Source organism: Lacerta agilis, chromosome 17 (genome assembly GCF_009819535.1).
Source record: "Lacerta agilis isolate rLacAgi1 chromosome 17, rLacAgi1.pri, whole genome shotgun sequence".
NCBI classification, from domain to species: domain Eukaryota; kingdom Metazoa; phylum Chordata; class Lepidosauria; order Squamata; family Lacertidae; genus Lacerta; species Lacerta agilis.
The window spans coordinates 31,279,883-31,294,029 of NC_046328.1; the positions used below are offsets into that span (position 1 = coordinate 31,279,883).

Below are 14,147 nucleotides of genomic sequence, written 5' to 3' on the forward strand. Positions count from 1 at the left end.
AAACTGCAGAATTCACTAATGTGACCAGGCCTATAAATGCGGAGGCAAGACTCGAACTCGCGATTTCCCGGGCCTGCCGGGGTTCTCTAGCTCTGGTCCTTTGTTCGCTGAATGCGCGTGTGCTCCCTCTAGCGGCCAGCCGGAGGAAATTAAACGCAGCAAAGCCTGCCATGAGCGCCGCCGGCCGCTAGGTGGGGAACGTGGCGCGACGCACGCTTTTCCACCCTCCGCCCCTCTCAGTCGGCGGGGAGTGCGGCGCGCTTGCGCGGAGGGGCAAATTACACGTCTCCGCTCCGAGCCGTGGGCAGAGCCGCGCCTGCGCGGCAGAGAGAACTCCCTCTCGCCGAGGGAAGCAGGCGCAAGAACGGCGCATGCGCGAGGGGAAAAAAGAACCAGGGAACTTTGGTTCAAACCGGGAGCGGACACATCGGAGGGCTCGACGCGGTGCATTATGGGTAATGTGGCATGGTGGTTGGGGCGGTGGGCGATATGCGTGCTCCTGGCCTGGAGAGGGGTGGGCACTGCCTTCTGCACCGAGGTTCTTGCTGCCAGCCTGTGCTCAGGGCACCTTGTGGGTGAGGAGCATGGGCAATGGTGGCAGAGCGTGTGCTTTGAATGCAGAAGGTTCAGTCCCCAGTGGCATCCCTGGGTAGGGCTGGGAAGAGGCCTCCCCTGTCTGAAACCCTGGAGAGCTGCTGCCAGCCTGTGTTGGCAACACTAAGCCAAATGGACTCTATACTAAGGCACCTTCCTGTGTCGGGGAGGTGCTGTCGCTCAGTGGCAGAGCATCTGCTGGGTCCCAGGTTCAATCCCCGCCATCACCAAATAGACCCTCTCCTTCCTCAAACCCCAGAGAGCTACTGTGAGTCATTGCGGACAATACTGAGCTCAGCAGATGAAAGGCCTGGCTGGGTTGCAAGGCAGCTTCCTATGCTGAGGAGAGGCTGGAGCTCAGCAGTGGAGCATTTGCTTTGCATGCAGAAGGACCCAGTTTCAGTCCCCTGCACCTGTCCAGGTACAGGTAGACCAAGGTCTGGGCACCTCAGACCTGGCAGCCAAATGTGGCCCGCAGGCCCCTATCTCGTGCCCTCAGGCCGTGCTGCTGCTCCTCCGTATCATACACCCTCACCAGGCCCTGCTTGACACTTTCCTTGAGTGATTTTTGGGTGTCAACTTGTAAACCCAGTTTGAGCGTCAGTTACTCAGTTTCAGGGGCGGCAGAAAAAGCAGGGTTCGTGACACAAAACTTTGACACCAGTTTGGAGTCAATCAGACAATGTTCGGTTTTGGGGTATACTTTTGGCGCTCAGTTTCAGCATCAACTACTCAGTTTGCAGGGGGGGGCGGTGACAGAAAACACAGGGTTCATGGCACAAAACAGCATGAAACTTTGGCACCGGTTTGGAGTTGATCGGACAATGTTGGGTTTTGGGTATTGTGACCCCGGTTTGCTGTGTCAGTTACTCGGTTTGGGGGTTGGCACAAAGCATGGGGTTCACGGCACAAAACAGCATGAAACTTTGGCATCAGTTTGGAGGGGATTCAAAATGCCGTGGTCATGTGTTAATGGCACTTGTCCTTAGTGAAGAGAGCACAGCAGAGGTTATATTTTCTGAGAATCCTCCGGAAAAAATAATCTCTCAACGGACCTGTTGATGGCATTTTACCATTGTACTGTTGAGAGTGTATTAACCTATGGTCTGTGTGTGTGGTTTGGGAGTTGCACATCAGGGAAAGAACAATGCTGTCCAGGGTTGTAAAGACTGCAGAGAGAATAATTGGGTGCACTCTTCCCACCTTGGATCAAATCTATGCCTCCAGGTGCTATAAGAAAGCTGCAGAGATAGCGCAGGACCCTGGAAATGATCTCTTTCAGCTTCTGCCTTCTGGAAGGTGGTACAGGGTTATAAAGCCCAGGACTAGCCGCCTGAGAAACAGTTTGTATCCAAAAGCGATTTTGGCCTTAAACTCAGTGTAAGGCAGTCTCTAAGGGAGTGTTTGTTTTTAGTTGTGGGGCATCAGAGTTTTGAGGGGGCTAATCAGGTAGGGTATTAAAGTTTATGAGTTACAGGTGGGTAGCTGTGTTGGTCTGCCATAGTCGAAACAAAATAGAAAATTCTTTCCAGTAGCACCTTAGAGACCAACTGAGTTTGTTCTTGGTATGAGCTTTCGTGTGCATGTACACTTCTTCAGATATCTGAAGAAGTGTGCATGCACACGAAAGCTCATACAAAGTTTATGAGGTTAATTATGCATAGGCGGGATGGGCCTTTTCAGGATAGTTGGCTTGTCGGTTTTTGCATGCCTGATGTAGATTTTTCAATTTCATTGTTCTGTATGGGACAATGACAATAAAGATTATCGTATCGTATCGTAGTGCTCCTGCCAGCCTCCTGCCAGCAGAGAGGAGTGACCCTTGTCTCTTTCTCTCTCTCCAGCTGTCGGCACGGGTACATCATTGGTGCTTTCGTCTCTCCTGTGCCTCCTGCTCTTCACCGGGATGCAGATGTACAGCCGCCAGCTAGCGTCCAGCGAGTGGTTGACCATCCAAGGGGGCCTGCTGGGCTCTGCTCTCTTCATCTTCTCCCTTACAGTATCCTCCTACGTGCAGCATCACTTGGGCATTTTCATCCGGGCTGGGGCTGTCAGAATGGGATGGGGTCAAAGGGGGGCATCCATCGGCATCAACTGATTCAGCAGGAAGGTGGGCTGCAGCTCAGTAGGCAGAGGGTCTGCTTTGCAGGAGGTCCCAGCCTCCATGCCTGTCATTTCCAGGTAGGGCCGAGAACGTTCTTGTCTGAAACCTGGGTGTTTTGCTGCCAGTCAGAGTAGGCACTACTGAGCGAGAGGGACCAGTGTCCTGAACTGCAGCTTCTTACGTCCCTGTGTTATAAGTGGTTCAGCCTCTTGCTTCACTGTGCAGAAGGTTCCAGGTTGAATCCCTGGCATCTCCAGGTAGAGCTAGGAGAGGCTTCTGCCATTTTCTTCTAAATGTTTTATTTCTTCAAACGGTGCTGCAGAAGTAATATTAATAATAATAATAATAATTTATTTATACCCCGCCCATCTGGCCGGGTCTCCCCAGCCACTCTGGGCGGCCTCCAACAAATACCAAAATACAATACAAAGTCACAGTTTAAAAACTTCCCTAAACAGGGCTGCCTTTAGGTATTTTCTGAAGGTCAGGTAATTGTTTATTCCCTTGACTTCTGATGGGAGGGCGTTCCACAGGGCGGGCGCCACTACCGAGAAGGCCCTCTGCCTGGTTCCCTGTAGTTTTGCTTCTCGCAGTGAGGGAACCGACTGAAGGCCCTCGGCGCTGGATCTCAGTGTCCGGGCTGAATGATGGGGGTGGAGACGCTCCTTCAGGTATACAGGACCGAGGCCGTTTAGGGCTTTAAAGGTCAACACCAACACTTTGAATTGTGCTCGGAAACGTACTGGGAGCCAATGCAGATCTCTCAGGACCGGTGTTATGTGGTCCCGGCGGCCATTCCCAGTCACCAGTCTAGCTGCCGCACTCTGGATTAATTGCAGTTTCCGGGTCACCTTCAAAGGTAGCCCCACGTAGAGCGCATTGCAGTAGTCCAAGCGGGAGATAACCAGAGCATGCACCACTCTGGCAAGACAGTCTGCGGGCAGGTAGGGTCTCAGCCTGCGTACCAGATGGAGCTGGTAGACAGCCGCCCTGGACACAGAATTAACCTGCGCTTCCATGGACAGCTGTGAGTCCAGAATGACTCCCAGGCTGCGCACCTGGTCCTTCAGGGGCACAATTACCCCATTCAGGACCAGGGAGTCCCCCACACCCGCCCGCCTCCTGTCCCCCAAAAACAGTACTTCTGTCTTGTCAGGATTCAACCTCAATCTGTTAGCCGCCATCCATCCTCCAACAGCCTCCAGGCACTCACACACGACCTTCACCGCCTTCACTGGTTCTGATTTAAAAGATAGGTAGAGCTGGGTGTCATCTGCATATTGATGAACACCCAACCCAAACCCCCTGATGATCTCTCCCAGCGGCTTCATATAGATATTAAAAAGCATGGGGGAGAGGGCAGAACCCTGAGGTACCCCACAAGTGAGAGCCCAGGGGTCTGAACACTCATCCCCCACCACCACTTTCTGAACACGGCCCAGGAGGAAAGAGCGGAACCACTGTATAACATATTGATTAAAATACTAAATATACGTTAACTGACCCCGCCCCCAGCTTGAACGCTGTTTCAGAACTCGGGTTACATTTCTTAGAAGTGGGTTATATATTCTACAAATAGCATTGAGAATCTTTTTTAACATAATATTCAATAATAATAATAAGTGCTATTTTTCTAGAAAAGGAGGTGCTGGAATGCAGCATGAACACCTCTTAGAATGGCAATGGTGCCCACCTGAGAGGTGCCAGAACTGAATTTCAGTGGAAAAAAGCCCTGATAATGATAGTAACAATAATAATAATACAGTGGAACCTCGGTTCTCAAACGTCTCCGTTGACAAACATTTCAGAACCCGAACGCCGGAAACCCACAAGTAAGTGCTTCTGTTTTCGAACGCGCTTCAGAAGTCAAACAGCTTCCGCTGCGTGTTTTTTCTATTTTCACCATTGAAATTGACATTCTCCCTTTGCGCCTCAAGTTGTCGAACGTTTCGGAATTCGAATGATCTTCCGGAACGGATTACCTGCAACAACCAAGGTTCCACTGTAATAAAAATAAAAATGTTATTATTTCTACCATGCCCAACTGATTGGGTTGCCCCAGCCACTCTGGGCGGCTTCCAACAGATACAAAAACATATTAAAACATCAAGCATTAAAAACTTCCTAATTATAATAAATAATACTAATTTTTCATTTACAGCGTTCATTGTTTCAAGCAATATATTTTACAGATTCCTTTACAATCGGAGAAATAGAAATGATTCCTTGCAAGTAACATTAGGACAATACCTCATTTGGGCCAGGAAGTTCTGCAACAAAACGTTGCAGTAGAGGGTGCTTCTGTTTAGGGAGCCAGCCAGCCGTGCCCTTCTCTGTAATACTCCATTGCGCTCCCCCTCCCACCCAGTTTTCCATTCCGCCCCCACCCCACACAACAGTAAGCCAATCATCTGTGGTCGCTGAGCACACACAGACCTCAGAGTTCCCTCAGGCCTGCTGATCCCTTCCTCTTCCTTGTAGGTGGTGTGACTTTGGCTACGTAAACAGGTTGTCACTAACCACCTGAACTTTGGAAATAGGGGGAATCACATGACGTCAGAAACGTGTAACCACATGCTTTCAATTCCCCCGAAACCATTAACCCCGCCTGAATCAGCATTCTGGAGAAGTTGGGAGAGTTGGCTTTGTTTTTTACTAACCTCATTAAAAAGGTAAAGGACCCCTGACCGTTAGGTCCAGTCACAAATGACTCTGGGGTTGCGGCGCTCATTTCACTTTACTGGCCGAGGGAGCCGGCATACAGCTTCCGGGTCATGTGGCCAGCATGACTAAGCCGCTTCTGGCGATCCAGGGCAGCGCACGGAAATGCCGTTTACCTTCCCGCCGGAGCGGTACCTATTTATCTACTTGCACTTTGACGTGCTTTCGAACTGCTAGGTGGGCAGGAGCTGGGACCGAGCAACGGGAGCTCACCCCGTCGCGGGTATTCGAACTGCTGACCTGATTGGCAAGCCCAAGAGGGTCAGTGTTTTAGACCACAGCGCCACCCGTGTCCACCAACTAACTCATTAGTTGGTCCTAAATAAAAGTGCGCTAATTTGACTTTCAGGGGTGCGGGGGCGCTGTTTAGTTTTTCTAATGAACGGAGACATATACCTGCTACTTCCCTACCCCCTTTAAACAGAAGTCTAGCATTATTGGGAGAAAGGTCCAGCATTTTTTTTTATTTTTTGCTTCACTGTGCTTCTTAGGAGTTTAGGAAGTTGCCACATTCCCAGTCAAGACCATTGGTCCATCTAGTTCAGTATTGTCTACACTGACTGGCAGCAGCTCTCCAAGGAGTCCTTTGCGTAAAGTTCAGAAAAGTAATTAAAACCAATAAGCAAAAAAAAGTTTAAAACGCTAAACGACTTTCAACATATCTAGATAGCCTTGCCTAAGCAAAAATCTTTTTCGTGGGTGCCGAAAAGCAAAGGAGCCTGCCTAGTGTCAAAAGGCAGGGACTTCCAACACGCAAAGATCGATTTTTACAAGTGTATGTTATGCATGTTATGTTTGCATGTTATGTGGCACCTGCAATCTCGCCAGCAAACTGGGAATTATTGTTATTTATTAAATTTGTATACTGTACCGCCCTTTGTCCGCAGATCTCAGGGAGTTTCACAGCATCCCCCCCCCTCCAGCCTGCGCTTCTGGGTGAATGGTTCCATTTTGGCTACGTAAAGATGGTAGACCCCCCCCCCCAGATTTTGTCCATTTAGCATGAAGAAGCTTTCTGGGGAACTTAAAACATTACGCATTTCTGACCTGCAACCTCAATCTCTCTTCTTTCCAATGACCAAGCTGTGAGTGACAATCTTTATGTAGCAACAGAGGGGAGAGTACCTGAACTTCTGCCGGGGGGGGGGAGGCTTCTCACTTCCCTGACATGTCAGCAGATGTTTTCCTTGACTTGAAACCCAGGCCTTCAACAACCTTGAAAATTTGATTTTCGGCAAAGGATTCCAAGCTAAGATCTTCCCTGAAAGTAAGCTGAACGGATATTGGGTGATCATTTTCTTTTCAGAGAGGTGGGGGGGGGGCTGAGAAATCGGCTGGCTTGTATGTAGCAGCCGGTGGTTGGCTGATATGGGGAGGGTTAGGGCGGGGGTTGTTTACAAAAAAATAATTTCTCGTCGCTTTTCCCCCCTTGCCAAAATGCACCTCCTTTTCCTCCACAGTTATTACCTGCCTGCTGCTGGCACTGTTTGCTTCAGGGCTGATTCATCGGGTCTGCGTCACCACCTGGTAAGAACAGGGGATTGTGTCCCAACACACACACACACACACACGTCGTAACAGATCTGGATTAAGGAAATCCAGCTTGCATCACATCTGAAGCTGCTGTCAGGGCCAGCTCAGGGGCAGAAGCCCCCACAATTAGCAAAAGCAAGCAGGAAGGCCCCCAAAACATGGCCAATTGAAACAGGAATGTCGGAAGCTGTCTTATACTGAATCAGACCACTGGTGTAGCTCAGCGTTGTCCACACTGACTGGCAGCTGCTGAAGCAGGGGCTGCCAGGGACTGAACCGGGGGACCTTCTGCTCTGTTGCTGATCTGAGTCCTCTCCACTAAAAAGAAAGCAAGATTCTAGTCCTCAAAGTTCTGGATCAAGGGCAGGTTTAAATAGGGAGCCGCCTGACCTTGAGTGAGCCAATTCCCTGTCAAGCTCAGTGTTGACTGCACTGACGGGCAGCTGCTCTCCGGGGTTTCAGGCAGGGGGCGTTCCCAGCCCTACCTGGAGATGCCGGGGATTGAACCCAGGACCTTCTGCATGCAAAGCAGATGCTCTACCACTGAGCCATGGCCTGTTCAAAGACATTGTTACACTCCCTGGGCTAAAGGCTGATCAGGCGGGAAGCAGCTCTTCCCTCCAAAGGTTGGACTCCCAATGGCCATCCTCAATGGCTGTTGGCTGTGATGCTTGGGGGCTGATGGGAGTTGGAGTCCAACAAGCTCTGCAGTTTCCCATAGCTCTGGTTTAGCAACATCGCCTCTCCTCTGACTGCAGTCGGGGCTGATCATCAGAGATGCAAACCTGGGTGCGGGGGTCAAGTCGGTCTATGTGTAAGCTAGCCTAGCACACCATGGCAAAGATGTGCATTTGTGGCACACCCACTTTTGCATGTGGTCCCGGGGGAAATTGCTCAGAAGAGAATGTGGCCCTCGAGGGGGAAAAGATTCCCCACCGCGGAACTAGGGAGCCGAGCTATGGAAAGGGAGGAGGGCCTTTGGGGTGCTCTCTGCGGGCCACGCCCCTTCCTCACAAGCCACGCCCCCTCCCTGGTACTCCTTTGCAAAGCAGATGGTCTAAGCCTTGAGCCCTTCCCTGCAATCGTGTCTTCCTCGCAACACGCTTACCCCTTCTGGCTTTCCTTCCCAGTTTCATCTTCTCGATGATCGCCCTGTACTACATCAACAAGATCTCCTCCACGCTGTACCAGTCGACCACACACTCGGTGCCTGTGGCTGCCAAGACTGTCAGTAAAGGCAGGAAGAGGAATTGAAGTAGAGGACCATCCCAGGCACAGTCGGAACAGCCAATAAAACATTTCCTTTTTTAAAAACAAACAAGACCCCGTCCTCTTCTGAGCTTGTTATTTCAGATAAGGATGAGGGAGGAAGTCTGTGTGATGTAGTGTGGTGTAGTGGTTAAGAGTGGTAGACTTGAAATCTGGTGAACCGGGTTCGCGTCTCCGCTCCTCCACATGCAGCTGCTGGGTGACGTTGGGCTAGTCACACTTCTCTGAAGTCTCTCAGCCTCACTCACCTCACAGAGTGTTTGTTGTGGGGGAGGGAGGGAAAGGAGAATGTTAGCCGCTTTGAGACTCCTGTGGGTAGTGATAAAGCAGGATATCAAATCCAAACTCTTCTCCTCTTCAATGTGATTGCACTCCAGAACAGGTGTGGGGAAGCTTTGCCCCTCCAGATGTTGCTGAGTCGACAACCCCCATCATGCCTGGCCATCTCGGCCATGCTGCCTGGGGCTGATGGGAGTTCAACAATATCTCGAGGGCAAAGGACTGCACCCTTGCGTCAAACCTGTAAGTGCATTTGGTATGTGATCCCTGACTGGTTGGGACATGTGTCTAGGACAGAGATGGGGGACCATCAATCCTCTGGATCAGGCTTCCTCAAACACGGCCCTCCAGATGTTTGTGCCCTACAACTCCCATCATCCTTAGCTAGCAGGACCAGTGGTCAGGGATGATGGGAATTGTAGTCTCAAAACATCTGGAGGGCTGAGTTTGAGGAAGCCTGCTCTAGGTGTTGCAGGACTACAACTAATCAGCCCTGAACCATCGGCCATGCTGGCTGGGGGCTGATGGGAGTTGGAGTCCAAGAACATCGTTGAACCACAACTCCCATCAGCCCCTGCTATTGGCCATATTTGCTAGGACTGATGGGAGTTGCAACATCAGGTGGGCCAGAGGTCCCCCACACCCTACTTGAGGAAAACGACACAACTTGGGAAAGAGAGCAAAAGGGAAGCACATGGGGGAATAGGGATAATAATAATAATAATAATAATAATAATAATAATAATAATAATAATAATAATAATAATTTTATTATTTGTATCCCACCCATATGACTGGGTTGCCCCAGCCACTGGGCAGCTTCCAACATCTATAAAAACAATAAAACAGTACACATTAAAAGGCTTCCCTATACCGGGCTGCCTTCAGATGTCTTCTAAAGATTATATGGTTACTCATCTCCTTGACATCTGATGGGAGGGCGTTCCACAGGGTGGGTGCCACTGCTGAGTAGGCCCTCTGCCTGGTTCTCAAAGAGAGAGAATCATAAGAAGGCCCTCGGAGCTGGACCTCAGTGTCCGGGCTGAACGATGGGAGTGGAGACGCTCCTTCAGGTATACTGGGCCAATGCCATTTAGGGCTTTAAAGGTCAGCACCAACACTTTGAATTGTGCTCAGAAACATACTGTGAGCCAATGTAGGTCTTTCAGGACTGGTGTTCTATGGTCTCAGTGGCCAGTCCCAGTCACCAGTCTAGCTGCCGCATTCTGGATTAGTTTTAGTTTCCGAGTCACCTTCAAATGTAGCCCCACGTAGAGCGCATTGCAGTAGTCCAAGCGGGAGATAACTAGAGCATGCACCACTCTAGCGAGACAGGTAAGGTCTCAACTGGTGTTCTGGCTAGTAACTTTCAGTATCACTCCATTAATTTGTCTAAGTGTCTTTTAAAGGTTGTTGGCCGTCACTGCCTGCTGTGGGAGCCAGTTCCATAGTTTTTAACACTGTGCCTCGTGGAAAATGACTTTTTTATCTCCAGAGTTTCAAGTAGGGTTTGCTCCCAGCCTTACCTGGATCGAACCTGAGACTCTCTGCGTGCAAGGTGGACGCAATCACATACTTGTGCGGCAAATAATATCAACATTTCAAGCAACATTGTGTTTCTGCTGTCAGTCGCCTGAGTGAACAATAATGCCATTTAAATTCCTCCTGGCTGTGAACAATGGAGGCAGACGCACTTCGCCAGTAAGGGCTTTTTGTAAGCGGAGCTGCCACCAAGACAGCCGTTGGGTATCCATGCCAACTGGGCAGTCCCGTTCCCCCCCCCCCCCCGCCCAACACCACCAGTCCTATGGCTCCACTGCCAGTTGCGCAAGATAATACACCAGTCACGTGCCCATTACTAATGTGCCAATAATGTGCATTGCAGGGGGGGTTGGACTAGATGACCGTTGGGTACCCCTTCCAACTCTATGATTCTATGATTTCCCCAGCCTTGGGTCTCTCACTCTCTCACTGCCATTGCAGTGTGCGGTGGCCTCCGCCAGGGGGCACTACAGGACTGGCAGAGATCCGAGTCACTTTTTTTTTCAAAGTATTTGGATTGAGGAAGGCAAGGTGCAAGCCTCTGGTTTTAAAAAGCTGCAGTTGTACAAAAATAAAAGTGATAAGAGCGAGCCTTGTTGTCTCTCAGGATGAAGCTCCACAAGCAAAAAGGGCAGAGGCATGTGTGCAACAAGCCTACTATTCATTAGTTTGTAATAACAACAAACAATAACATACTTCAGAAGAATTTTAAAACAGCCCAGTAAGGTAGGATAAAAGGTAATGGGACCGCTGACCATTAGGACCAGTCGGGGACGACTCTGGGGTTGCGGCGCTCATCTCGCTTTACTGGCCGAGGGAGCCGACGTACAGCTTCCGGGTCATGTGGCCAGCATGACAAAGCCGCTTCTGGCGAACCAGAGCAGCACATGGAAATGCCATTTACCTTCCCACCGGAGCGGTACCTATTTATCTACTTGCACTTTGACGTGCTTTCGAACTGCTAGGTTGGCAGGAGCTGGGACCGAGCAATGGGAGCTCACCCTGTCACAGGGATTCAAACCGCCGACCTTCTGATCAGCAAGCCCTAGGCTCTGTGGTTTAACCCACAGCGCCACCTGCGTTACAAACAATTACACACTTTAGACGCGTTTTACAACAGCCCAGTAAGGTAGGATACAATACGGTAATTATTTTCCTTTTGTAGGTGGAGTGAAGGGAGAAAGGTTGTGGCAGAGATACAATAAAGCCATGAAGGAATAAATTGATTTTTAAGGTGCCACAGACTCTGTTGTGGTCTCTCTCCCCCCCACCCAATTTTATCCCCACAGCCATCCTTTGAGGAATGTTAGTCTGGGAAACAGGGACTGGCTCATGGTAAGCTCCCTGGCTGAGTGGAGGACGGAACCCTGGTCTCAAAGTTGAACCCAAACTCTCCTGTACACACTTACCTGGGAATAAGCTCCTCTGAAAAACAAGGAGGGTTACTTCTGATTCCTAGGACTGCAGTCGCACACACACTGACTTTGGAGTAAACCCCATTGAAGCCAATGGGACTTACTCCTGTCCTGACACAGGGCTGGACAGATCCACCAGGGAAGGGACCCCAGGGGTCATCCAGACCGACCCCCTGCAATACAGGAATTGCAGCTAAATCACCGCTCTCGCCATCTCTCCTTTTTCCAACCTTAAATTCAGCTCTCCGCATTTCCTCGTGAAAATGTGTCAGAGTGTAATGTGGATTTTCCCTCACACGTTTCGTTTTGACTTGACGTACGGATTTCGGCCATGGATTCTCCCTAACAGAATGCATTTAGTATGTTCTATATGGTCATGCAATCTTTATCCACAAGGTGCACGTTTTTGGCAACTACCGTTTGGCCCGAGACCCGCGCTGCGAAATTTGGAGAAGGGTGCATTTCGAAAGAAGGCTGCGTTTTGGCCCCTGCATCCTTTCGGAAAGAGGGAGGCCATCTGTCATGGATGCTTTAGCTGAGATTCCTGCATTGCAAGGGGTCGGACTAGATGGCCCTTGGGTGTCCCTTCCAACTCTACATAAAGTGAAAAGAAAGCAGGTTCGCCTGGAAGCGCAAACCGTGCCTAATTTCTGCCCTATCCCTTCTCTCATATACTTTTGGATGGGCGCCCCTTCCCTCTCTCCGACAAACTTCCTTGCAGATGTCAGACAGCTCTCCTTCCATAAGCTCCCTGCCCCACTTCTTGAATTTCAGCCTGGGGGAGCAATTCGGGCCAGGATGAAGACCACCTTGCCTCTCCCCCTCTGTAAAAATCCCACCACAAACCTGCCCCAGGTAGGTTCAAATGTCAACCCCTCCTTTCGAACACCAAGGCCTCCTTCCACCTTTGACCTCTGTCCCCCAGGCCGCAGGGAAAGAAAACAGTTGCCAGCCTGAGATTTTTCGAGTGGGGGGGGGAGGCAAAGGGTTTAGCAACAAGCGCAGGGGGGGCTGAGCCCCCTTCCCTATTCAGCCGCATTCCAGAGCGAAATCGCTCAGCGCTCCTGTTTGTTTTGTAACTCAAACCTCTCCACAATTGCCTGTCTGCTCCTGTCCACCTTACTTTCTGCCAGAGCTGAAAACTGATCCAGTTTCCCCTCAGCTCGGGGGGGGGGGGGGCTTTTCTCAGAAAGAAGCTCTGAGAGGTTCTCCTTCCCACCCACCCTGTGCGATTTGGGACACGGGTGCAAAAAAGGGGGGGGGGAGATCAGACAGTAGGCGGGCAGATTTTCCGAAATATAATGATAATTCAGGACAGCAGGGGCCGTGTTCGCAGCCGGAGGGCCGCATTCTATCCTGGGAGATCCTCTGAGGGCCGCATGCCAGGGGTGGTTGGGGCCAGAGGCAAGAGTGCGCAGAGCAACGGGTGCAAGATTTTGCTGTTGTTCATGAGGCTTGTGTCCACACACTCGGACTGCCCGAGACACCATGAGCAAGAGACACGAATGAGGAATTCAAGGGCAAAATCCAGCCAGGCAAAAACACTCAAGAAAGGTCCGAAGCAGGGATGGCAAGGAGTGTGGCCTGAGGAGAGAGTTTCAAGGGCCAAACAGCGAGACTTGGAGGGCCAGGTCCTGAATTTCCCCACCCTTGGCTGAAAGTCTTTGGGACTATTGTGGAGGCCATAAATAGAGACCTATACACTGGGACGGAGAGAAGAAGCGGCAGGAAAGGTTTCTTCCCCAGCACGCCCTCCCCTTCCTATCCCATAATATTAGGATCTCCGAGCGGAGTTGATTTGCAGCAGAAAAGGAGAGGATTATTCCTCCGAATGATGCATAATCCGTTTGCGGAATCTGTTGCCACAGTGGAAAACGAGCTCAGACACCTCTTAAGGGGGATTAAGACAAATTCGGAGAAGAGGAGACATGAGTGCGAGACGCAACCCTCCATATCCAAAGGCAGTCTATCTCCAAATGCCTTATTGCTGGAGGCAGTCGGCAGGGGGAGGCCTGTTTCGTTCCTGCCCTGCTGACAGGCTTCGCAAGAGGTGCCTGCCTGGCCTCAGCAAGGAAACAGGAAGTTGGGCTCAACAGGCCTGTTAACCATCATGGATAGGAGCAGAGCATCTATGCTCAGAGGCAGTCTACCTCTGGATACCAGTTGCTGGGTGGCAAACAGCAGCAGCCGGGAGGGTTGGAGGGGTTGCTGAGTGGAACCTCCACATCCAGGATCAGCGTACTGCCAAATTTCTGCCACTGACGAGCAGGATGGGATAGCTCAGTCGGTAGAGCACGAAACTCTGAATCTCAGGGTAGTGGGTTCAATCCCCACACTGGGCAAAATGTGGATTCCTGCATTGGACCAAATGAAGCTTGTGGTGCTGCCTTCCAACTCTACAATTCTATGAGCCAGGCTAGAAGGTCACAGGCCATGAATTTAAAACTATGTGGCAACAGGGGCTGGTGGTTCTGATCCGGCCATGGCATTATTGACGGCCTTCTTTTTAAGCGGAGCCTCCATGGAGTGGGGCAGTCTATCTCCGTGCAGCTAGGGACAGGCAACAGGAGATGGCTGTCCTGCTCAGTGGTGTTTTTAGTAAGAGCCGTCCGGCTGCTTTGCTGGACTAGGTGGGCCACCTCAGCCGGATCCAGAAGGGAATAACAGCCCCCCAGGATGCAGAATGTTTC

General features: G+C 50.7%; 1 protein-coding gene across 1 annotated transcript; it reads left to right on the forward strand.

The window, feature by feature from the left end:
- Positions 1–332: 332 nt before the first annotated feature.
- KRTCAP2 (keratinocyte associated protein 2) lies at positions 333–8,237 on the forward strand. The gene is made up of 5 exons (XM_033136255.1): positions 333–455; positions 2,439–2,593; positions 6,623–6,686; positions 6,880–6,946; positions 8,083–8,237. The coding sequence occupies exons 1-5, from the start codon at positions 452–454 to the stop codon at positions 8,204–8,206; spliced, it is 414 nt and encodes a 137-aa protein (XP_032992146.1). The 5' UTR covers positions 333–451; the 3' UTR covers positions 8,207–8,237.
- Positions 8,238–14,147: the final 5,910 nt, after the last annotated feature.

Excerpts from the sequence above, each read along its gene's own strand:
- KRTCAP2 (XM_033136255.1), top strand. Across the intron at positions 2,594-6,622 it reads TCTTCATCTTCTCCCTTACA|GCCTTCAACAACCTTGAAAA; the intron begins GTATCCTCCTAC and ends CTTGAAACCCAG. Across the intron at positions 6,947-8,082 it reads CGGGTCTGCGTCACCACCTG|TTTCATCTTCTCGATGATCG; the intron begins GTAAGAACAGGG and ends TTTCCTTCCCAG.